The 24,655-nt window shown below is 42.9% G+C and overlaps 1 protein-coding gene across 1 annotated transcript in view; it reads left to right on the top strand.

Moving 5' to 3' along the window:
* Positions 1–205: 205 nt before the first annotated feature.
* slu7 (SLU7 homolog, splicing factor) overlaps positions 206–24,655 on the top strand; it is a 43,160-nt gene continuing 18,710 nt past the window's right edge. Inside the window, exons 1-3 of the mRNA XM_059990151.1 lie at positions 206–302; positions 21,605–21,817; positions 24,199–24,352. Coding sequence (XP_059846134.1) covers positions 21,669–21,817; positions 24,199–24,352 — 303 coding nt within the window. The 5' untranslated portion in view covers positions 206–302; positions 21,605–21,668. The remainder of the gene's footprint in view (positions 303–21,604; positions 21,818–24,198; positions 24,353–24,655) is intronic.

Raw genomic sequence — 24,655 nt, 5'->3', positions numbered from 1 at the left:
TTAAATGAATAGGACGGTTATTTTTAAAGTGAACAACTGTGACCTCCTCCGATAATGTTTTTCGTTATATCGATAATTTTCAAATTAAGTTTGAAACGATGAATGACTAATTCTAATAAACAAACCAGCGTGTTGCAGCGCCGTCAGTGCAGCCTCGTTTTGGATTCAAGATGGCGTCCGTGGGTACGGTCTATCTCTCTCAGTGTGACGACAGCGAAGAGCGCCGGAAGTGCGACACGAGGCCTGTTGTTTTCGGCTGGGGCCTGAATCCTCCTCGGGCGATAGAACTGGAGGGTGCAGATGTAAGTAAAATTCGCGAGTGGTCGGCGGCGGCGGTGGCAGGTTTCGGGATGCACCTACTAGACCTCAGTGCGGCGGTGATGCCGATATCGGGGGAAGAGTAGGCTTACTCTCCTACCGTTGACGCGATCCACACTCTCCTCCGGGCATAATCAGAAATCTCCCCTTGGTTAATGGTCCTAAACTCCGGTGCAAGTCAGTGGACACCCGATGAGGATGTTGGGAGAGGAAGGGAAAGGGAAAAGGGTGCTGTAAATGTCCCTTCTGTAGCCAGCTACTGTTCATAATTGCCAGGGCGGTAAATACTGCAAACCTTATTGTCCAGGAGACGGTCAATGTCTGTTGTACACCCTATAATCCTATTTTACAGGATACCCTGTATCCGAAATTCTTAGGACTGGAAGTGTTTCGGAGTTTTTTGGATTTTGGAATAATTGCATCTATATAATGGGATACCTTGGGGATCGGACCCAAGTCTAAACAAAAAATTCATTTCCGTTACATTTACAGCTTATACATATACCCTGAAGCTAGTTCTATATAATATTTTAATAATTTTGTGCATGAAAATATAATATACAAATTGAACCATTTTGGCTGCCGAGGTGGACAGTCATTATCTGTTAGGCATCTCCATCATTTCTGACTGATTTTATGTTCATTTTGTAAGCAATATTTCTTTACGCTTGTTTGTTACACATACATACTTAATAGTAAATGTATTATATACCAAAAAAAGGATCTTGTGCTTTCCCAGTGTAAATGATGAATAAACTCTTCTCGGGCTTTCAGCCAGGGACAGGTATTGATTATAACAGCCATTTCGATGACCAACTCTGCCATCTCCATCAGGGATACATCAGCTTCTTCAGACACGTCTTCGTAGTATGGCCTCATGGACTCCAGGCACTCCAACAGTTCCACAACCATCTGAACAGCATACATTCAAACATTTAATTTACAATGGAGATGGAGAAGAATGGTTGCCTCTTGTTCCTGGACCTTCTAATACAACAGAAACCGGACGATGGCCTCGGACATGACAAATATCAGAAACTCACTCACGTGGACTTACAATATCCTCAACAATAACAGGCACCATCACACCTCCCGATGTAGAGTGGTTCTTTCTACTTTGAATAATCATGTGCAAACTATTTTGGACCTGGAGAGTATCCCCAAGGAAATAAGACGATCGCGCATGATGTTCCTACAGAATGGCTACAAGGTGAAGGAAATCAATCAGGCTTTTAAAGGGCTGACGGAAAAACCAGGAAGCCTAACAACGAGGAAGAAGCCGTCGCTGCTGCCTGTCTTCCCTGTATTTCCACAGTTTCTGAAAGGATCATCAGGATCCTGAAGAAATACCAATTAATACCATCCACAAATCTGTAAGGAAGCTCAAATCACAGCTTATGCGGGACAAGGATGATCTGGGACTCCAGTTGGCTGACATTTACATGATTCCCTGTGAATGCAGAGCCACATATATCAGCCAGGTGGGTCGCACAATAGAAACCTGCATCAAGGAGCACAGGAGGCATATCGTTTGGATTATCTGGAGAAATCGGAAGTAGCAGAACATTGCATTTGCAATGGCTGTAAGATTGACTTCAGCGGCATGAAACTACTGTGCTACACCAATGGCTTTTTGGACCGCCTGGTGAAGGGAGCCAGTAGAGTTAAAGAATTTCAACAAAGACGAGGATCTCATTCTAAGTCATAACTGGAATTCGATTGTAAACAAGGTGGGAGAGTGGAAACCTGATTGGATGAGGACTAACAAATCAGGAGATATGGAAAATGGGGTTATGAATACCACTGGACTAGACATGCTCAGGTGTCATCCCTGATGAAGATGGCAGTGTTTGTCATCGAAACATCGGTTATAATCAATACCTGTACCCAGCTGGAAGCCCCAGAAGAGTTTATTCGCCTTAATACATACCATTAATACAAGGAAAATGAAAACTGTGCAGGGTTATAAAAGCAGCATATCATCGTTGGGAGAATACCTGTATCAGCTGTTGAACAACAGACAATGGCAGGCTTTCAGTCTCCACCTACGATGCCCTGCTTTGGTTAAGAGGTTACAGTACACTGTTTGTTGTTTTTATTTCAGCTTTTACGTAAGGTATAAAAACAAAAGATCGAATTTAATTACAAGTGAATGTAATGAAAACTGAAAAAAGTCAGCATTTTATTTTAAACACAGTAATGATGCTGGTTGTGTTACACTCGGTGCAGTTTCCCTGCAGTGTGCACGAGCTGCTGGTACAAAATAGTTGTGAATTCATTCAGAAAAGATCTCCTTGGCAATCTGTGTCCTTCTATAGCGTAATGATGGACTTGTAAGGCCTTCACTCCTTTAAAACAGCAAGGACGTGTGCTTTTGCCTACTACAGCAAGTTTACACTGATGTACGTCAGTTGCATTAGCACATTCCAGTACAGCTATTCTGTCCTTGTCATCCTTCATTCCTGCAGGAGTTTTCTCATCAACTGTAGTCAGTGTCTTCCTGGGGCAATAACATCAGAGTAGTTATGTCCCATTAACATTGTAGGTAGACTTGCTCTGGTCCTAGGTTTTCATCAGTGACGATCTTGGCAAACTCATCAATAAATTTCTCTGCTGCCTTGTGATCAGCAGATGCTTTATCACCACAAATCATTAAAAATTTAATGTTGTGCCTTTTCTTAAACTTCTGCAACCAGCCTGCTGAAAATTCACAATTGCCTTCAAATTTCATGTTGGTCGTGATAGACCTTTGCTTGTTTCTTGATTAGTGGCATTTGTTCTCTTCGACACTGACAAGTCCGCTCTTTCAATACGTGAGTGAGATCTTTTTTTGTTCTATGTGGTGTTTTAGCAAGGTGAAGGATAATCCTAAGAGCTTCTACAGGTATATTAAGAGCAAAAGGATAGTGAGGGATAAAATTGGTCCTCTTGAAGATCAGAGTGGTTGGCTATGTATGGAACCAAAAGAAATGGGGGAGATTTTAAATGGGTTTTTTGCATCTGTATTTACCAAGGAAACTGGCAGGAAGTCTATGGAAATAAGGCAAACAAGTAGTGAGGTCATAGAACCTATACAGTTTGAAGAGGAGGAGGTGCTTGCTATCTTGGGGCAAATCAGAGTAGTTAAATCCCCAAGACCTGACAGGGTATTCCTTTGGACCTTGAAGGAGACTAGTGTTGAAATTGCAGGGGCTCTGGCAGATATATTTAAAATGTCGGTATCCACGGGTGAGGTGCCAGAGGATTGGAGGATAGTTCATGTTGCTCCATTGTTTAAAAAAGGCTCTAACAGTAATCCGGGAAATTAAAGGCTGGTAAGTTTGACATCAGTAGTAGGTAAATTATTGGAAGGAGTACTAAGAGATAGGATCTACAACTATTTGGATAGACAGGGACTTATTAGGGAGAGTCAATGTGGCTTTGTTCGTGGTAGGTCATGTTTAACCAATCTATTAGAGTTTTTTGAGGAGGTTACCACAAAAGTGGATGAAGGGAAGGCAGAGGATATTGTCTACATGGACGTAAGTAAGGCCTTTGACAAAGTCCCGCATGAGAAGTTAGTTAGGAAGATTCAGTCGCTAGGTATACATGGTGAGGTAGTAAATTGGATTCAACATTGGCTCAATGGAAGAAGCCAGAGAGTGGTAGTGGAGGATTGCTTGTCTGAGTGGAGGCCTGTGACTAGTGGTGTGCCACAGGGATCAGTGCTGGGTCCATTGTTATTTGTCATCTATATCAATGATTTGGATGATAATGTGGTAAATTGGATGAGCAAACTTGCTGATGATACAAAGATTGGAGGTGTAGTGGACAGTGCGGAAGGTTTTCAAAGCTTGCAGAGGGATTTGGACCAGCTGGAAAAATGGGCTGAGAAACAGCAGGTGAATCTTAATGCAGACAAGAAGTGTGAGGTATTGCACTTTGGAAGGACAAACCAAGGTAGAACATACAAGGTAAATGGTAGGACACTGAGGAGTGCAGTAGAACAGAGGAATCTGGGAATACAGGTACAAAATTCCCTAAAAGTGGCGTCACAGGTAGATAGGGTCGTAAAGAGGGCTTTTGGTACATTGGCCTTTATAAATCAAAGTATTGAGTATAAGAGTTGGAATGTTATGGTGAGGTTGTATAAGGCATTAACGAGGCTGAATTTGGAATATTGTATGCAGTTTTGGTCATCAAATTACAAGAAGAATATTAATAAGGTTGAAAGAGTGCAGAGAAGGTTTACAAAGATGTTGCCGGGACTTGAGAAACTGAGTTACAGAGAAAGGTTGAATAGGTTAGGACTTTATTCACTAGAGCTTAGAAGAATGAGGGGAGATTTGATGTAGGTATATAAAATTATGATGGGTATAGATAGAGTCAATGCAAGCAGGCTTTTTCCACTGAGGCTAGGGGAGAAATGTATTGTGAGTAATGTACAAAGGTCCGGCTATGACTTCTGAGAAACTGGCACCAACAGGGCCCCACTTGGGCTGTGTGTGGTCACTCCTCAGAACTGTCTGTAGTGTTCCTCGCCTGGGAACCTTCCTAGCGCATTGTGGAATTTTCCATTTGTGGCATCATGTCAGCACTTTAAAAAAATTAGGATTTCAGATAAGGGATGCTCAACCTGTGATATATTGTAGGTAGATTTCTCCAGACAGAACACATATTATCTCTGAAGGTGTCTGGGGAGGGAATTAGTTAATAAGACACAAAGCCATTTGTCCCATGGATGCTCCATTCCAGAGTAACACGCTCACAGTGCTGTAGGAACTCAGCAGGTCAGGCAGCATCAATGGAGAGGAATAAAGGGCTGATGTTTCGGTCCTAGGCTCTTCATCAGGACAGGAATGGAAGGGGGAAGAAGCCAAAGTAAGAAGAAGGGGGAGGGGAAGGAGTACGTTAGAAAGTGATAGGTGAAACCAGGTGAGGGAGAGGGTTGAAGTGGGAAACTGGGGGATGAAGCTGAAGGAATCTGATGGGAGGGGAGAGTGGACCAGATGGAGGTGATAAGCAGGTGAGGAAAGTGAACGGGTAAGAGGGGAGCCAGAACAGGAAATAGAAAAAAGAAAGGAGGGGGTGGGGGGGAGAGAAATTACCAGAAGTTAGAGAAATCAATGTTCCTGCTGTCAGGTTGGAGGCTACCTAGAATCAGGCTCTTGAACTAGTGGGGATAACTTCACTTGCCCCTTCATGAACTGTTCCCACACCTCTGGACCCCCTTTCAGTGATTCTTCATCTCATGTTCTTCAGACCAAGGCTTCTAGGGATCTGAAGCTCTCACCCTCGGCACTGTTGATGAAGAGAGGAGCAAGTGCGTTACCTCCCTTCCTGACGTCAATGACCATCTCTTTTGTTGCCATTGAGGGAAAGGTTGTTGTCATGACACCATGTTACTAAGCTGTCTGTTCCTTTGCATCCCACTTCAGTGGTAGCATCTGCAGACTTGTAGATGGACTTGGAGCACAACCTGACCATGCAGCCATGGGTGGAAGGGGAGTACTATAGGGGTCTGACGATGAACCCTTGTGGAGAACTAGTATTGAGAATAATCATGGGTGTAAGGGGAGTACTATAGGGGTCTGACGATGAACCCTTGTGGAGAACTAGTATTGAGAATAATCATGGGTGGAAGGTTGGTGACTTTCTTTACTGATTGGGGTCTATTGGAAAGGAATCATGGGGTCCATTTGCAGAGAGAGATGTTAACATCCGAGTCTTGGAGTTTTTGCGGAGTTTGCTTGGAATTATAGTATTGAAGATGGAACTGCAGTCGATAAACAACAGTTTAAAGTAGTAGCGTTTACTGACTTGATGCTCCAGAGGTGAGTGCAAGGTTGGGAACTTGGTGTCTTCAATATAGACCTGTTTCGACAGTAGGCAAAATGGAGTGGGTAGAGGCGGTCTGAGAGGCCAGGGTTAATGCAGCCTCACAAAGTACTTCATGACGGAGCCTCTGAATGGTAGTCGTTGGCACATTACCTTGTCTTTTCTTAGGTACTGAGATGATGGTGTTTTTCATAAAGCAGGTAGGAACGTAGGACCGAAGCAGGGAGAGATTAAAAATATCGGAAAATACTCCTGTGAGCTGATCTGTGTATGATCCATGGACGAGGCAATCCGGGTCTGAGGATTTCTGCAGTTTCAATCTCCTGCAGATCTTACATCTGCAGTGGTGATTGTGGGACTGAGTGCATTAGAGGCTGTCCACACAAATCCCTTCTGTTCAAAATGACCATAGGATGCATTACGTTCATTGGGAAGGGGTTTGTCTATGGTAGGGATTCTACCTGACTTAGTTCTGTAGCCCCTTATAGCATGTAAGCCGTGCCACTAACGATGGCTGTCTGGGACTCAGCTTTGGAATGGTGGATTGTCTTTTGGCATGCCTGATAGTTTTATGGAAGTCATTTCATGACTTGCACAAGTCGGTGTGACTTAATTTGAATGCTGCATTCCTAGACTTCAGTAGGGAGTGGATCTCCTTGTCCTTCCAAGACTTCCTGGTTTGGGAACACACGGATTGTCCTCTTTGGTACACAGTCCTCAACACATTTGCTGATAAAATCCATAATGGTGGTGGCATACTCATCTAGGCAGGCAGCTAAGACTCTGAACGTGGACCAGTCTACCAACTCGAGCGGTCATGTAGAAGCTCATCTATCTCCTCAAAGCAGCATTGTATGACTTCCTGTACTGGATCCTCCTGTTTCAGCTTCTGGTCTTTTTATGCAGGGAGAAGGACCTAGTGGTCTATTTGCAAAATCACAAATGTCACTCCACTCTCTAATAAGGGAGGGAGGCAAAAAACAGGAAATTATAGCCTGACTTCAGTGGTTGGAAAGATGTGTGAGCCCATTATTAAGGATGACATTTCGTGCTACTTGCAGACACATGATAAAATAGGCCAAAGTCAGCACGGTTTCCTCAAGGGTAAATCTTGCCTGACAAATCTGATGGAATTATTTTCAGAAGTAACAAGCAGGATAGACAAAGGAGAGCCAATGGATATGGTTAACTTGGATTTTAAAAAGCCGGATAAGAGCCCATGGAATTACAGGAAAGTTACTCTCATGAGTAGAAGATTGGCTAACTGGTAGGATGCAAAGTGTTGGAATAAAGGAGGTTTTTTCTGGTTGGCTGCTAGTGACTACCAGTGTGCCTCTGGGGTCAGTGTTTGGATTTTATATGTCGACTGGTGTTGTCGCAGAGCAATGTGTGCTTGAGTGCCCTGCTCAAGGACACAACAAGCTTCCTCGGCTGAGGCACGAACTAGCGACCTTCAGATCACTAGACCAACGCCTTAGCCACTTGGGCACGCGCCAACACACATTATATCAGCAACTTGGATGACAGAATTGATTACTTTGCAGACAATACAAAGGGGCAGGGAATCTACTGAACAGCTTAGGAGAATGGGCAAAGTGGCAGATGGGAAGTGCATGGCCCAGGACCTCATACATTAACCCTTTCATTCCTGGATCATTCTCTCTGGTTTTGGAGAGGGTCTTTAGAGCAGCACATCCTTTCTTAGATAAGGGGCCTAAAATTACTCACAGACCTTGTCGATCAGTGTGGTCTCACCGATGCCTTATAAAGCCTCAGCATTACAGTTTTGTTTTTATATTCCAGTCCTCTTGAAATGCATGCTCAAATTGCATTTGTCTTCCTTAACACCAACTCAACCGGCAAGTTTACCTTTAGGGATTCCTGCATGAGAACTCCCAAGTCCCTTTGCACCTCTGATTTCTGAATTTTGTACCCATTTGGAACACAGTCTACTCATTTATTCCTTCCACCAAGACATTGGGTATATTTAAAGCAGTGGTTGACAGATTCTTGATTAGTCAAGGCATCGAAGGTTGTGGTGAGAAGGTGGGAGAATGGGATAATAGATTGACCATGATGCAGACACAACAAGTTGAATGGCCTAATTTTGCTCCTTGTGTCTTATGGTCTGATTTACCAAAGCGTGGGCAGGGTGGTGGGGATGCCTCTGTAGGCACGTTTGGTTCTGTAGCAATGGTCAAGTTGTTTGGAAAGTGCTGGTAGTATTTTGGTAACATATTCTGAACTTGAATGTCACTGAAGTCAATTGAAGTCACTGACAATGAAGAAGAGGCTTTCAGATGTTGACCGTAGAGTGTAGTTCATTGAGCATGGGCTTTGTGACCATATGAAGTGGGATTGAGACTGCCATCAGGACAGCTGAAGTGAACTCCCATGGTAAATAATATGTGTGACACTTCATCTTTTACTCTTTCACATGCCAAGCCACACCAGAGACAATTTACTTTGGCCAGTTTGTCTGCCAGCATATCTTATTTCTAGTGGTGACGAGACAGCCTACATAGCAGAGGGTAACACCTTGACATAATGGTGCCAGGATAGCAACCTCTCTCTCAATATCCAAAGAAACAAGAGCTGATTGTGAATTACGGGAGGAATGTAGACAGGCTCACCCCAGTCAACATCAACGGGACTGCAGTTGAGAGGCTGAGTAGTTTCGAGTTCCCTAGTATACACATCACCGAAGATCTCACCTGGACTGTATGCTCCGGCTTTGTGGCAAAAAAAAGCACAGCAGTGACTCTTCCACCTCAGGCGACTGAAGAAGTTCGGCATGAACCCCAAATCCTCAAGTCTTTCTACAGGGGCACCATTGAGAGCATCCTAGCTGGCTGTATCACCGCCTGGTACAGAACTGCACCAACCTTGGTTGCTGGGCACTGCAGAGAGTGATATGGACAGCTCAGCGCATCTGTGGGCGTGAACTTCCCTCAATTGAGGACATTTACAGCAGCGGGTGCAGAAGGAAGGTCTGGAAGATCATCAGGGACACCAGTCACCCCGACTGTAAACTGTTTCAGCTGCTCCCATCTGGCAAATGGTACCACTGCTTTAAAGCCAGGGCCAACAGTCTACTGGTCAGCTTCTTTCTACAAGCCATTAGACTTATAAACTCATGTGTTTGTACATTGCGACGGAGTCATATTACAAAGATTTCTATTCCCTCACATTATGGGATGGATGTAAGATTTAAATAAATTCATGGGAAAAAAAACCACAGCATCCAGTGGAAATGAGTGTAGTCACATGGAGAACGTAGAAACTTCATGCAAGCAGCACCCAAGGTCATGAATTCTGAGAGACCAGCAGTAACTGCTGTTCCTGCATGTCATCTATTTGTGGGTTGTTTTACAGCTGTAATGCTTAGGAATTTTCCTTGCATCTTCTAGATCCAAATTTATCCTTGTAAGTTACTGAATAGCACCCTAACCCAAGCAGATAACTGAATGAAATTCATCACTATCTGTTGGTTGAATGTAATTCCTATGTGGGAATACAGGCCAATTTAGCTTAACAGCTGGAAGAGAAAATATAAGAAATAATTACTAAAGCTGTTACATTGAGGTTATCAGAGAAATTCTAGATAAGCACTCGTGTGACACCACATGTGACATTATTGCAGAAAACAGAGTAGGGCAACATATTGTTACGGATTGGTTGGCTAACAGGAAATGGAGGGAGCTGTAAATAGGTCGTTTTCTGGTTGGTAAAATGTAGCAAGTGGTACCGATTGGTGTTGTGGTCTCAACTTCTTATAAGTTAAATGATTTGGATGAAGATGCTAGTCTGATTGCTAAATGTGCAGACAGTTAGAAAACTAATTTGTTAAGAGGAAAAAGGCAGGCTCTTTGAGTGAGTGAATAAAGATGTAGCAGAAACGACATTTATTTTGGCAGGAAAAAGCAAAAATAAGCGTACCGTTTAGAAGATGGGAAATAGATGGATTTGGGTGATTCACAAAAGGCTCGTTTACATTTACAGGAGGGAAATGTGTAGTCTAATAAAATGTTAATTTTCATTGCCGGGGAGTTAAATACAGAAGTGAGAAGGGGGTTATACTTCAATGATATAGGATTTGAGTAACGTGTGTGGTATTAACTCCACCACGGAGGGTCCCAAGCCCAGCTACGAAAGGAAGAGGGGTGGGCATGGGGCTAGCAACCCCATTCCATGAAAACCCAGACTTTCAAAAATGCCAGCAGAAGCTCCAAAGACCTCATCCCTGGGAGAGGAAGGATCTTTGTCCAGGAGACGTATGAAGTTGCACGATGAATGGGGAAGCTCAGGGCTGATCAGCTATTACCACAGAACAGAGGACTCTGACGAGCTGCTGTCCGTGGCTTATGCCCCAGTAAGGGCTTGAAAAGAATATTGGTGGAAGTGGATCAGTTGGGGGTTTTAATAGGAAATTGGTGAGGGAAAATAAATTTTCTGAGCTATGGGGACAGAGTTGTGGGTGGGCATGTATTGCATTAAAGTGAGCTAGAATTGACTTTAAGTTCAGTGGATTCTTTCTGTGCAGAAATGGAAGCAAAGAAATAGAATTCTTTATATATTTCCTTTTTGAGGGTAGCACAGTGGTTAGCACAATGCTGTATAATACCGACGACCCGGTTTCAATTCCCATCACTGCCTGTAAGGAGTTTGTACGTTCTCCCCGTGACCGCATGAGCTTCCTCCAGGTGCTCCGGTTTCCACCCACAATCCAAAGACGTATCGGTTGGTAGGTTAATCGGTCACTTTAATTGTCCTGTGATTAGACTAAGGTTGAATCGGGATTGCTAGGCGGTGCTGCTGGCAGCCCAGAAGGTCCTATCCTGTGCTGTATCTCAATAAGTAAAATTTTGACTGCAACTGCCTGGATTTTACTGGTGGTTAGATTAGGTCTGTAAGTTTAGGCTGCGTAAATACACTCATTGCCACTTTATCAGGTACCCCTGCTCAATAATGCAAATATCTAATCAGCCAATCATGTGGCAGTAGCTCAGTGCATGAAAACATGCAAGCATGGTGAAGAGGTTTAGTTGTTGATGGAAACCAACATCAGAATGGGGAAGAAGTGTGCTGTAAGTGACTGACCATCCAGTGATTCTTGACAGGGTGGTTTGAGAAACTGCTGACCTGGGATTTTTGTGCACACCACTCTCTGGAGTTTATAAAGGCTGGTGCAAAATATACAAAAAAATATTCAGTGAGCAGCAGTTCTGTGGGTGAAAAAGCCGTGTTAATGAGAGAAGTCAGGCCAGACTGGTTCAATCTGACAGGAAGGCAGCAGTAACTTGAATAACATTGTGTTAGAATAGTGGTGTGCAGGAGCAACTGAATACACAACACATCAAACCTTGAAGTGGATGGGCTATCACAGCATAAGACCATGAGCATACACTCGGTAGCCACCTTATTAGATACAGTGCCTAATAAAGTGGCCACTGGAGTATCTGCTTGTTTTCTTTTCCCAGTGCTTTCCTTGGTTAAGCTACCTTTTACTGACTTTTATCTGTCTCTTAGCTGCTCTGGTTGTTTTCATTAATCTACTTCCTCCTTTTCTCATCTTTTATTCTGTTTTTCTTTGTTCCTTCTTTGATGTTCGGATCCCTTGATCTGAAGTAATCACAACTGATGGCAGATTATTCCACATATCCAGCATGTCTTTTCTCATGTTACATCTGAAGCCATTCATTCCTTACTGCTTGTTCCAACCATCCACCTTGTCTAATTATCGTCAGGCATGAAGTATCAGGGGATGGTAAATATTTAATTTTTTTCCATTCTGTTCCTTTGTAGTGCCTTGAGAGATTTCTTATGTTAATTTTACGAACTGAATTCAGAATGAAGTTTCTCTGGCCCAACCTGTTAAGAGGGAAAACCAAAACAAAACTCAGATATCAGTTGGTGCAAAAGGCTTGACTATGTGTTGGAGCTGTCAAATTTTGCCTATTGTGCCAGAAAGCTTGGACTTAAAAATAGCATAGTGGAATGAGAAAGCCAATAACATAGCCATAGTGAGTTCTAAACTTTGCTGCTGTGATGCTCAGTATTGGTAGATGTTTCAGTGTTAATACTGGAATCCAGTTCCTGTACCTCATGTCAATCTGCCCTGCATGAGATTCATGAATCCCCACATTGATTACAGTGATCTGCAGAACAGGAAGTAAAAGCTATGTTCCTTTTCAAAATTACTTTAGGTTTGTTCTTTGTAGTTATTTTTAATGTCTTAACATTTTATAAGCAAGAAGTTTTAAAGTTTGGAATTGGTTTAATTATTGACTATTTGATTGAGTGCCAGAAATATTTAAAAACTTGAGGGATAAAGTATCTTCTGTGTTCAGCAACACACTAAAGAAACCCTGGCGGCGACTGGGCTATACCGCTGGAATCTCGAACGCTTTGGGTCAGGAAGCCAGATTAACTAAGTTGAAGTGCATGGTGACCATGAGCAGCAAGCTTGGCCCATTGAGTTGGTGGGAATTCTAGAAGAGCAAGAAAGAGTGTTGAATTGGGGCCTGTGGAAATCTTATTGCTGATATTTGCATCAGAAGTGGTAATCAGGGATCCTTGCTCTGTTGTGGGCACAGAACTGGAGAGTATGACATCAGTGGCAGAGCGGAGGGCGCTGAGTAGGCTACGGTCAATCATGGAAAACCCTGAACATCCTCTGCACAGCACCATCCAGAGACAGAGAAGCAGCTTCAGCGGCAGGTTGCTGTCAATGCAATGCTCCTCAGACAGGATGAAGAGATCATTACTCCCCAACGCCATTCGGCTCTACAATTCAACCACCAGGGGCAAGACATGTTAAGTGCCAGGGTTAGGACTGAGCTTAAGTTACCACTCAATGCACTTTAGTAAACTATTTAAGAACTTTTTAAAAGCTATTTATTAGTGCTTTTTGGGAGGGTGATTTTAGATGCATATCATATTTATACTGAGTTAAATACTGTATGTAATTAGTTTTGCTACAATAAGTGTATGGGACACTGGAAAAATGTTGAATTTCCCCTTGGGGATGAATAAAGTATCTATCTATCTATCTATCTTGAAAGGATGGAAGCCCTGAACTTTAACTGAAAGACATATGTAGCTTCACTTTCTTGCATGAAGGTTGATGTAGTAATCAACACATCAAAAAATATTCTACAGTAGAACCTCTCCTTTTTAATTGGACTGTACAAAAATTTAAGCTTGTTTGATTTTTTTTCACTCTGTTCCCAGACAGTATCTACCCAGACACATTTTGCGTGCCACAGTTCCCGAGCAGAAATTGGATTGCGTAGAGGCAGGGAGAGTTTAAAAGATGTGAGCAGGGGCAGTTGGCACATTTTGTGCAGCACAATTCCTGGGGAGACATTGGATTGCACATAAATTAGGCACTTGGCAAGATCCAATAAAAGGGAAGTTAAGTTTAAGCGGAGCAGCCATTGTGTGAGTTGGTCACTGTAGGAGTGGGGAGTTGAGGCTTTGGCAAAGAAAGGCTTAGGGTCTAGGTAAGTATCTTTCTTTGTTATTTATTCTTTTTCTTGTTGCTCATTTAGAGAAGTGGGAATGCCTGGGACAGTGGAATGCTCCTCTTGGAGGATGTGGAAAGGCAGGGAGACCTCCAGTGTCCCTGACAACTACACCTGCAAGAAGTCCATCCAGCTGCAGCTTCTAACACTCTGTGTTAAGGAGTTGGAGCTGGACAGGATGAACTCACAATCATTCGGGAGGCTGAATGGTTGGTAGACAGGGCATACAGGGAGGTAGTTGCACCAAAGGTGCAGGACGCAGTTAACTGGGTGAATGTCAGGAGGGGGAAAAGGGATAGCCAGTCAGTGCAGATACCCCTGTGGCTGTTCCCCTCAACAACAAGTATGCCACTTTGGATACTGTTGAAAGAGATTACCTAGTAGAGGAAAGCTACAATAGTCAGGTATCTGAGTCTGGCTCTGTGGCATATAGGGAAGGGTGGGGGAGAAGAGGCAAGCTACAATGAAGGGAGTTCATTGCTTAGGGAACAGAAAGGAGGTTCTGTGGATGAGAATGAGATTCATGGATGGTATGTTGCCTCCTGGGTGCCAGGGTCAGGGAAATCTCAGATCAAGTCAACAGCATTGTTAAGTGGGAGGGTGAGCAGGCAGAGGTTGTGGTCCACATCAGTACCAGTGACATGGGTAGGAGGGTTGATGAGGTCCTGCATAGTGAGAACACCAAGTTGTGATCTCCAGATTGCTACCCATGCCATGTGCAACTGAGACCCGAAATAGGAAGGCCATACAGTTTAATAAGTGGTTAAGGAGATGGTGCTGGTGGGGTGGGGGGGGGGGGGCCTTCAGATTTTTGAATCATTAGGCTCTCTTCCAGGGAAGGAGGGACCTGTACGGAAGGGATGGTTTGTACCTGAACTGGGACGGGGTGGGGGAAGAACTGATATCCTAACGGGAAGGTTTGCTAGTACTGCATGGGAGGGGGGGGGGGGGGGGGGAGGTTTAAACAAGAGTTGCAGACAGATAGGAACCAGGAGCGCCAGGACAGATAGTGGAATGGTTGTGGAGACATGTTGTTAAGCCTACATACAAAGTCAGGAATCAGAAGGTTTAAGATGGTGGGACTATTGTTTGAGCTGCGTATATTTTAATACTATAAGTACAGTAGGAAAGGCGGATGAGCTTAGGCCATGGATCAGTATGTGGAATTATGACATTGTAGTCATTAGTGACACTTGGTTGCTAGGAGGAGAGAGAGAGAGGGCTGGTGGCTCAGTGTTCTGCAGTTGTTATTATAGACATGATAGAGCAAGAGGGATTAAAGGGTGGCATTACTTGCCGGGGAAATGTTATGACAGTGCTCAGACAGGCCAGACTGGAGAGCTCATCTAGTGAGGCTTTATGGGTAGAACTGAGAATTAAGAAAGGTATGGACCATGTTAATGCGATTATATTATGGACTACACAAGAGTCTGATTTAGAGGAGCAAATTTGTAAAAAGATCACAGAGTATTGCAAGAAACATTAGGTTGTGATAGTAGGTGACTTTAACTTTCCACATATTAACTGGGACTCCCAAACTGTAAAAGGGTTGGAAGGCAAAGAGTTTGTCAAATGTGTTCAGGTAAGTTTTTTTTTACGTAGTAGTTCCGACTAGCGAGAGTATGATACTTGATTTCCTATTAGAGAATGAGACAGGACAGGTTTCAGAAGTTAGTGTATTTTCTGTCTAGTGGTCATAATGCCACTAGTTTCAAGGTGATTGTGGAAGAGGATAGGTCTGGTCCATGGATTGAGATTCTAAATTGGAAAAGGGCCAATTTTGTTGGTATCAGAAAAGATCTGGCAAGTATGGACTAGGACAGGCTGTTTTCTGGCAAAGATGTACTTGGAAAGTAGGAGGCCTTCCTTTCAGAATAAAAATTTAAGGGACCTTGGCTTACAAGAAATGCAAGAGAACACTTAAGAAGGAAATCATGAGGGCTAAAAGAAGGCATGAGGTTGCTGTAGCAGACAAGGGGAAGGCGAATCCTGTGATTCTACAGATATGTTAAGAGGAAAAGGATAGCAAGGGAAAAGATTGGTTGTGAAGGTCAGAGTGGTAATCTATACTTGGAGGCAAAAGGAGTGGGAGATCTTTAATGATTTTTTTTGCATCTGTATTTACTCAAAAGACAGACACAGAGTCTACAGAAGTGAGACAAAGAAACAGGAGGTCGTGGACTGTATACAGGTTACGGAGGAGGAGGAGGAGTCGAGGCAGATTGGGGTGGATAAATCCCCAGGTCCTGATCAGGTGTTCCCTGTGATCCTGTAGACCAGTGCAGAAATTGCAGGGGCCCAGCAGAGATATTTAAAACATCCTTGGCCATGGGTGAGGTGCCAGAGGATTGGAGGATAGCTTATGTTGTTCCATTGTTTAAGAACGGCTTTAAGAATAAACCAGTAAGTTATAGGCTGGTGAGCCTGACATCAGGAGTGGGAAAGTTAGTGGAAGGTATTCTAAGGGACTGGATATAGAAGTATTCAGATAGACAGGGACTGATTAGGGGTAGTCAACATGGTTTAGTGCGTGCTGAGTCATGTCTAAACAATCTAATTTTTCAAGGAAGTTACCAGGAAAGTAGATGAGGGTAAAGGAGTGGATGTTGTCTGCATGGACTTTAGCAAGGCATTTGACAAGGTCCCCCGTGAGAGGTTAGACCAGAAGGTTCAGTCACTTGGTATTCAAGATGAGGTAGTAAATTGGATTAGACATTGGCTTGGCAGAAGTAGCAGTGGAGTGACAGTGGATGGTTGCTACTCTGACTGGAGATTTGTGACCCGTGGCATGCCAAAGGGATCTGTGCTGGGTTTATTATTGTTTATCATCTATATCAGCAATCTGGATGATAATGTGGTAAACTGGATCAGCAGGCTTGCAGATGGCACCAAGATGGGGGTGTAGTGGACAGTCAGGAAGACTATCAAAGCTTGCAGCAGGATCTAGACTGGCTGAAAAATGAGAGGTGGAATTCAGTGCAGATAATTGTGAGATGTAGCACTTTGGGAGGATCACTTTGGGTAGGTCTTACATGTTGAGCGGTAGGGCACTGAAGAGTGCGGTAGAACAGAGGGATCTAGGAACACAGGTCCATAATTCCTTGAAAGCAGCATTACAGATAGATAGGATGATAAAGAAAACTTTTGCACATTGGCCTTCAAAAGTCAATGTATGGAGTACAGGAGTCAGGATATTGAAATTGCATAGGACTTTGGTGAGGCCCATTTTTCAGTATTGTGTGCAGTTTTGGTCACCTACCGACAGATAAAATGTAAATAAGATTGAAAGAGTGCAGAGAAAATTTACAAGGATGTTGCCAGGACTTGAGGGCCTGAGTTATAGGGTAAAGTTGAATAAGTTAGGGCTTCATTCCCTAGGAAGAAGATGATTGATGGGTGATTTGATACAAAATGATGAGGGGTAAAGATGGAATGAATACAAGCAGGTATTGCTCACTCACTGAGGTTGGGAGAGACTACAACTAGTGGTCATGGGTTAAGAGTGAAAGGTAAAATGTTTATGGGGAAATGAGGGGGAATTTCTTCACTCAGAGGGTGGTGAGAGTTTGGAATGAGCCTACAGGGCAAGCGGTGGATGCAGGGTTCAATTTCAACATTTAAGAAATATTTGGATAGGTACGTGGATGGGGTAGGGAGGGCCAAAGTCTGGGTGCAGGTCGATAGGACAAGGTAGATTAATGGTTTGGCATGGACTGGATGGGCCAAAGGGCCTGTTTCTATGCTGCAATGTCCTATAATTCTAGCTGTGGTTGTGGAAGGCCTGAAATTTTACTGCTGATTATCAATTTGCTTCAGATTTGGTTTGAGACTGTTTTGCTTCACAATGTCATCCTTGCTACATGAGCGGTTTTGTTACCTCTGGAATGCCGTTAGCTTTTACAGTGGAGACTGAACTCGTTATGAGAACTGTATGTGGCAAATAACTTTACTAACTAGTAGCAAAAAAAGGTGATCTTGCTGCTGACACGTAATAAAATTAAGCACAATAAATCAGAGTTTCGAGGTTGCCGTGTTAGTTTACATTTGTACCAGATGGTGGCACAGAGTATGCTGCAGCTGGCAATCTCAGTACCGCACAGTGGAAGTAGTCAAAGTTTGAAATGGAGCTGGTGGAGGATGTATGAAGAATCGGCAATGCCATGGAGACACTACATCAAGTTCACGGAATGAAAAGAGTTTATAAATCTTGAAATTTTGTCATGCAGTGTACAATTAGTTTCAGATAAAATATTTGATAATTACATTGCTGTACATTAAGTGGCAATCACCTCATAAATATAATGGAGCTTGACAAATGTTATTAGCTTCTATCTGCTACAGTCCTAATCACAATCTCACAGATTCTGGTTTGTATAATGATAAAAAATTGAACCATTAGAATGGAAATATAGGAGTTAATAGAACTAAGCTGTAGTGTACATTTTTATTTCAATATATTTATGGAGTACAGTGCTTATTTCCTGTGAGAGGACATCGGCAGAAATCAGTAAGTTATGAGGATCATTTGGTAAGTTTTCTTTGTGTATAATGCATGTCAGAACAAGTTACTGTAGAGTCGATTTCTGAATTAATGCTCAGCCATTTTAGCTACTGGATATTTAAGGTTTTGATTTTTCACTTCTGAAAAAAAGGTTAGCATGTTCGATTTATGGTACTTTTACCTAGGGGATTTGCGGTTCAGGTGTGCAAATAATTTTGGGATCAAAAGAAAGTGGTTCAGTTATCCTATGTACCATCAGGGAAAACCATTCGCAAGGTTATGGATAGTTAAAAACTATAATAATCTGACACCCTGGCACTTTGATGTACTTGGACCAGCAGGTTTTCCAGGCTATTGGATGTTTCTCCTATTAAAATCTCAAAACTCACTATATTTAACTTTTAATATGTGCTGCACATGTAGTTTTATAAATTGTAGTATAACAATTTTTCTCCAGTGAGTCTAAAGGGAGCAGCAAACAGTACCGGGTCTATTTCAGCTTGTATAATTCAGTTAATCAAATCAATCTGAACATACGAGTATTCTGGACTCCGGCTGCTGTGGTGCTCTCAACCCCAACTCCAGCTCCATTCGCTCATACAGTCCACACTGTAGCGGTCTGGACCCTGGCTTGCACGCTGGACTAGTAAGTCAGCTAAATAGTGAACCATTGGAATTTCCAAGTAGTTAGAGACTGTGATATATTTATTGTAGTACAATTTGAGTGGATATCACTATTATAAATTACCTTTGCAAATTTATTCAATTTTGCTTCAGTAAAAGCATGCCAATCATTTTTAAGATGATGGGTATGTTATTCCTAAATTAAAATATGTTTGTTGCTTTCAGAAGGTTAGCTACTACTTCCCACAGAAAATTATTGGTACATTAACTGACTGTCATGATAGTGTTTAGTTTTCAATATTTCATGTACTTTCGCACACTTTGTTCATCTTTCTTCAGCTTTAATCAGTTGGCATTCAGAACACTTTCATTTCTTGTTGTCTCTCAAGGTTAGAAGATTATCAGGAGAGTGTGCTTTCCATTTAGGCTTTAACAAAGAGTTAATCTTAGAGATGTAATAAACTGCAAAAGCTGGAATTCAGAGTGAAAAACAAACTTCTCAAGGAAGTCAACAGGTCAGGCAGCATCCATGAAGGAAAATGGATAATATGTTTTGGGTCAAGACCCTTCATCTCAACCCTTAGATTATTGTCACTGCATTTGCCAGAGAGCAAGATAGCTCTGTTTTGAATGGTTTCTTAATCTTCAGTAGTCTTGAGTAATCTTGTAATTTTTTTTATTCTTTGTAGATGAACTTTTTTTTGCAGACTTTTGATGAGATGACTGATCTCCTCATTGAATCTGTTTTCTCAGCAGCTGTCAGTACATAAGGAAATAAATGTTAATAATATCTCAATAGTTGAAAGGTAGCGAGATTAAGTGAAAAATATTGTTTCCACACGAATGCTCGGGAAGAGAAGGCAGCTCATTTGAAAGCACTCTCACCTTATGGGGCATTTTAAAATAAAAGATTTTATTAGCATCAAGTAAATTAAACTCAACTTAATTATATTGTTATGATCATCTCAAGATATACTCTGTTGTAGTGGATATATTGGACCTCCTGTTAGAAAATGAGGCTGGGCAAGTTGTTAATGTCCCAGTGGGGGTACACTTTGGGATCAGGACCATAATTCTGTCAGTCTCAAGATCATTATTGAAAAAGATAGTTTCTTGAGCTAAAGTTCTAAATTAGGGAAAGCTAATTTCAATGCCAGGAACCTCGTGAAAGTTGATTGGGGAGAGGCTGTTAGCAGCTAAAGGAACATTTGGCAGGTGGAATGCTTTTAAAAGTGAGATAGGTGGAGTTCCTGGACTAACAAAGATGTACACAAGTACAATATTTGCAAGACATTTGTGCAGGTGGATGGATAGGAATGGTTTAGAGTAGTGGTCACCAACCATTTTAAGCCCAAGATCCCCTACCTTGCACTTAGTGAAAGGTGAGATAGACCCCAGGTCGATTAGTTACACGCATGCGCAACGGGGCAGAAAGACTGGAAGTAAAACCCCACAACCCAGAAGTAGAAATAATGTATAAACACCAGGGGTGCCCACCGTTTTTTGCACCGCGGACCAGTTTAATTTTGACAATATTCTTGCGGACCGGCTGGGGGGTGTTGGGGAGCGGGTAGAGTGTTAAACATGACGGGAGTACAGCGATACTGGAAGCAGGTTCCTTATGTCCGGTCTATTCCACAATTTAGTTTTCATGGCTCTCGGCATTTAGCTGCTGTCCCGTGCTGCTCACGCTGTTCCACTGAGAAAACTCAGCAGGTTCGTCTTTAAGTGCAGGGTGCTTGGACTCGGTACCGAAGCAGTTTTGATGGCTTCATTGCCTCATTAGACAGCCTCCCGGCCTGAACTGCAGCCTCTGCCCACCAGATGCCCTGGCCAGGTTGTGGGTGGGGTGAGAAGACAAGGTCAGGGCCGGAGGTCCTTGTACTGGGGCCGCGGCGGTTGCAGTCCAGAGGGAGCAACAGAAGGCGCCAGCCCCCCTTGTAAGACCTATCAGCCGTCAAAAGTTTGTTTCAGTAGATCGCAGCGAGATAGCTGCTCTGCTACTTACGAAACCTTGAGCCCGAATTAGGTCGTCTGTGAATATTTTTGCACTGGGTTCCCCACGAACATTCGGTGTGTTAAACGGTTCAGAGGTGGCGCCCATCTGTCCGCGTTCCGGGCCAGTGGTTCTCGCCGGCCACGCGAGGCCAACCAGTGATCCCTGGCGCGAGGGTGTCACTGCGTTTAGGCGACTGATAACCTCGCGTGGGTTCAAGTTCAACAGTGGCCATGACAGGGAATGAGGAAAGGTGTAGCTGACTCTTATCGCTTCCTCATGGCCCGGTGGTTGGGGACCACTGAAGTGCACTGTGTAGTGCATGGCGGGGGAGCTAGGCGCATGCGTACTGGGCAGAAAGAACGGAACTAAAACCCCGCAACCTGGAAACAATCTCTCAACGGTATTTGTGTATTTATTTTTCTTTTTTTTTGGGATCTACTGGGAAAATCTCAAAGATCAACCAGTCGATCGCAATCAGCAGGTTGGCGACCACTAGTTTAGAGGGATATGCCAAATGTAGGCAAATGCAGTTAGATGATACAGGTGCCTTGTTTGGTGATGACAGATTGAGACAAAGGGATGTGAATCATTGGTGTGTTACTTGAGCAATAAAATTGTGAAGACTTATGCTGTGTTTGTCCATTTTATGCTTGTGTGGTCTTATGCAGGTCAGCATTCTATTGGTTTTGCTGCCTGAAGGTATCCATCGAATCAAGAATAATCAATAATTAGAAAATCCTTCATTTTAGTTGAAAGATAATTTTTGAAACCCCATATCAGAGTTATTGAGTTAATGACAGATACGATACTGCTTTTCAGTTTGCTGATGAAGATCAGGAATTCCTAAACTCAAGGCAGCGTAGAATCTGGAGCTGTGCAAAGCATGAATCCGCCTGCTTCTGAGGAGTCTGCTGGTGTGGTGGGCCGCGATGAACCAAAAAAGATGACGCGCGAAGACTGGAGAAAGAAGAAGGAATTAGAAGAGCAGAGAAAGCTTGGTAATGCTCCAGCAGAAGTTGATGAAGAAGGAAAGTAAGTGACTGACCTTTAAATTTAAAACATTTGCATCAAGTTTGTTGCTAGAGGGAGGGTGATCTGAGTTTTTGCAAACTGGGGCAGAAAGTGCATGTCAGTACATATTTGATCATGTTTCATTAAGCACCTTTTCCTCTGTCCACTGCTAAATGCCACCCATTCTCAGGTTGGAGGAGCAACATCTCATATTCCATCTGGGTATCCTCCAATCTGAAGGCATGAACATCAATTTCTCTCTGTACATTAGTTTCTTTCTGCTCCCTCCTCCCTTTTACCATCCCTATTCTGGTATCCTCTCACCCATTCTCACCTGCCCATCACTTCCCTCTGGTGCCTCTCAAGTTTCCCTTTCTTCGAAGGTCCACTGTCCTCTCCCCTCTATTGGATTCCTTCTTCACCACCTGTATCATCTCCCAGTTTATTACCTCATTCTGCCTGCCCCATACCCACCTACCCCCTCACCTGGTTTCACCTATCACCTGACAACTTGTATCCCTTACCCTTTTCCACCACTTCATTTGGCTTCTGCCCTCTTTCTTTGCAGTCCTGATGAAGGGTGTCAGCCTGAAACATCGACTGTTTGTTCCCTCCATTGATGCTGCCTGATTTTGTGTGTATTGCTCAAGATTTCCAGCATCTGCAGAATCTCTTGTATTCATATATATCTGAAGGCCTTGGGCATCAATGGCCCTTGCCCTTGGCCTTGGGAAGGGCAAAACTGTAGGAAGATGTTCATCGTGATTAGAGTCTTAACTGTTAGCTTATTAAATTAAAATACCTGATTCACATTCCTAAAAGACTGAACTTGGAACTGTTGTACTACTTTAGTATAGCTAGAAGGTCTCCATGGCCATTCCTCACGGTGACAGGTGCACTGTAAAAATAACTTCAGGCTGATTAACTTCGGGAGTTGATCTCAAGGCTTGGAAGCCTTGACTATAGTCCAAGAGTTTTGGAGAGGGTTGTCATTTGAACTCGAGGGTATAGAGAATCTAGTGATCCTGTCATCTGTTAATCCTTGAAGTCTGAGATTACCAGAAACTGCTTTGTGGGTCCAGAATTAGCTTGCCCACAGATGGCAAAGAATGGTTGTAGATGGGTCATATTCTGCATGGAGGTTGGTGACCAGTGGTGTGCCTCAGGGATCTGTTCTGGGACCTCTTCTCTTTGTGATTTTTATAAGTGACCTGGATGAGGAAATGGAGGGACGGGTTCGTAAATTTGCTGATGACACAAAGGTTGGGGGTGTTGTGGATAATGTGGAGGGCTGACAGGGGTTACAGCGGGACATTGATAGGATGCAAATTGGAGTTCAACCCAGAAAACTGTGAGGTGGTTCATTTTGGTAGGTCAAATATGACAGAATATAATATTAATGGTAAGACTCTTGGCATTGTGGAGGATCAGAGGGACCTTGGGGGCTGAGTCCATAGGACACTCAAAGCTGATGCACAGGTTGACTGTGTGGTTAAGAAGGCATACGGTGCATTGGCCTTCATCAACCGTGGGATTGAGTTTAAAAGCCGAGAGGTAATGTTACAGCTATATAGGACCATGGTCAGACCCCACTTGGAGTACTGTGCTCAGTTTTGGTCACCTCACTACAGGAAGAATGTGGAAACTATAGAAAGGGTGCAGAGGAGATTTACATGGATGTTGCCTGGATTGGGGAGCATGCCTTATGAGAATAGGTTGAGTGAACTTGTCCTTTTCTCTTTGGAGTGACGGAGGATAAGAGGTGACCTGATAGAGGTATATAAGATGATGAGAGGCACTGATCGTTTGGGTAGTCAGAGGCTTTTTCCCAGGGCTGAAATGGCTAACATGAGAGGGCACGGCTTGGAAGTAGGAACAGAGGAGATGTCAGGAGTGATATTTTCACGCAGAGAGTGGTGAGTTCATGTAATGGGCTGCCGTTGATGGTGGTGGAGGCGGATACGATAGGGTCTTTTAAGAAGCTCCTGGACAGGTATATGGAGCTTAGAAAAAGAGGGCTATGGGTAATCCTGGGTAATTTATAAAGTAAATACATGTTTGGCACAACATTGTGGGCTGAAGGGCCTGTATTGTGCTGTAGGTTTTCATTGTTTCTGTGTTTCTAAAATAGTTTATATTTTTCTAAGAATGAGGTGGATCTGATAGGTGTGTAATAATCTATGATAAAGTAAATTAAGTGTTCTTGGGGATTGACAATCATTCCTTTCTTTGTTAGATCACCCTGACTGACTCCATTTCTGATGTTCCATGCAGAATAATTGAGAATTTTTTTTGGAGGAATTTCAGATGTTGTCCTTGGTTAGCAGAAACTCTTCGTCCATGCTTTTTCAAAACAAAATGTAGGCTCCTGATTATTTTTTGTTTTCATTTGTATCCAACAGAGACATCAATCCACACATTCCTCAGTATATATCATCAGTTCCATGGTATATTGACCCTTCCAAAAGACCTACTCTCAAACATCAAAGGCCTCAAGATGAGAAAATAAGGAAATACAGTTTAATTGGAGAGTGGTACAAGAAAGGTGTACAAGAGGTATGCAGCGTCTATTTTCATTTGCTTGTATGTGGGAATTTTAATTTCCTTGTTTTAAAAGAAAATGAGAATAAGTACAGTTGTAGAGATTTTCATGCATTTTTGATGGTAAAATTTTGTTAAATATTCTTGTCAAAAGAAAATGAAAAAGTAGCATTTTACAGAAGTAGACTGCATAAGTTAAAACTGCAGTAACTGATCTCCTGCTTAGTGCCATTGAATGTATTTCAAGTTTAAAAGCCTCAGGAAAATGGATTTCTTTAGCAATTAAATTTGACCCCAGAGAAGTTTTCTGGAAGGGTT

The sequence above is a fragment of the Hypanus sabinus genome, chromosome 15 (assembly GCF_030144855.1).
Source record: "Hypanus sabinus isolate sHypSab1 chromosome 15, sHypSab1.hap1, whole genome shotgun sequence".
NCBI lineage: Eukaryota > Metazoa > Chordata > Chondrichthyes > Myliobatiformes > Dasyatidae > Hypanus > Hypanus sabinus.
This window is presented reverse-complemented; position numbering and strand designations above follow the sequence as displayed.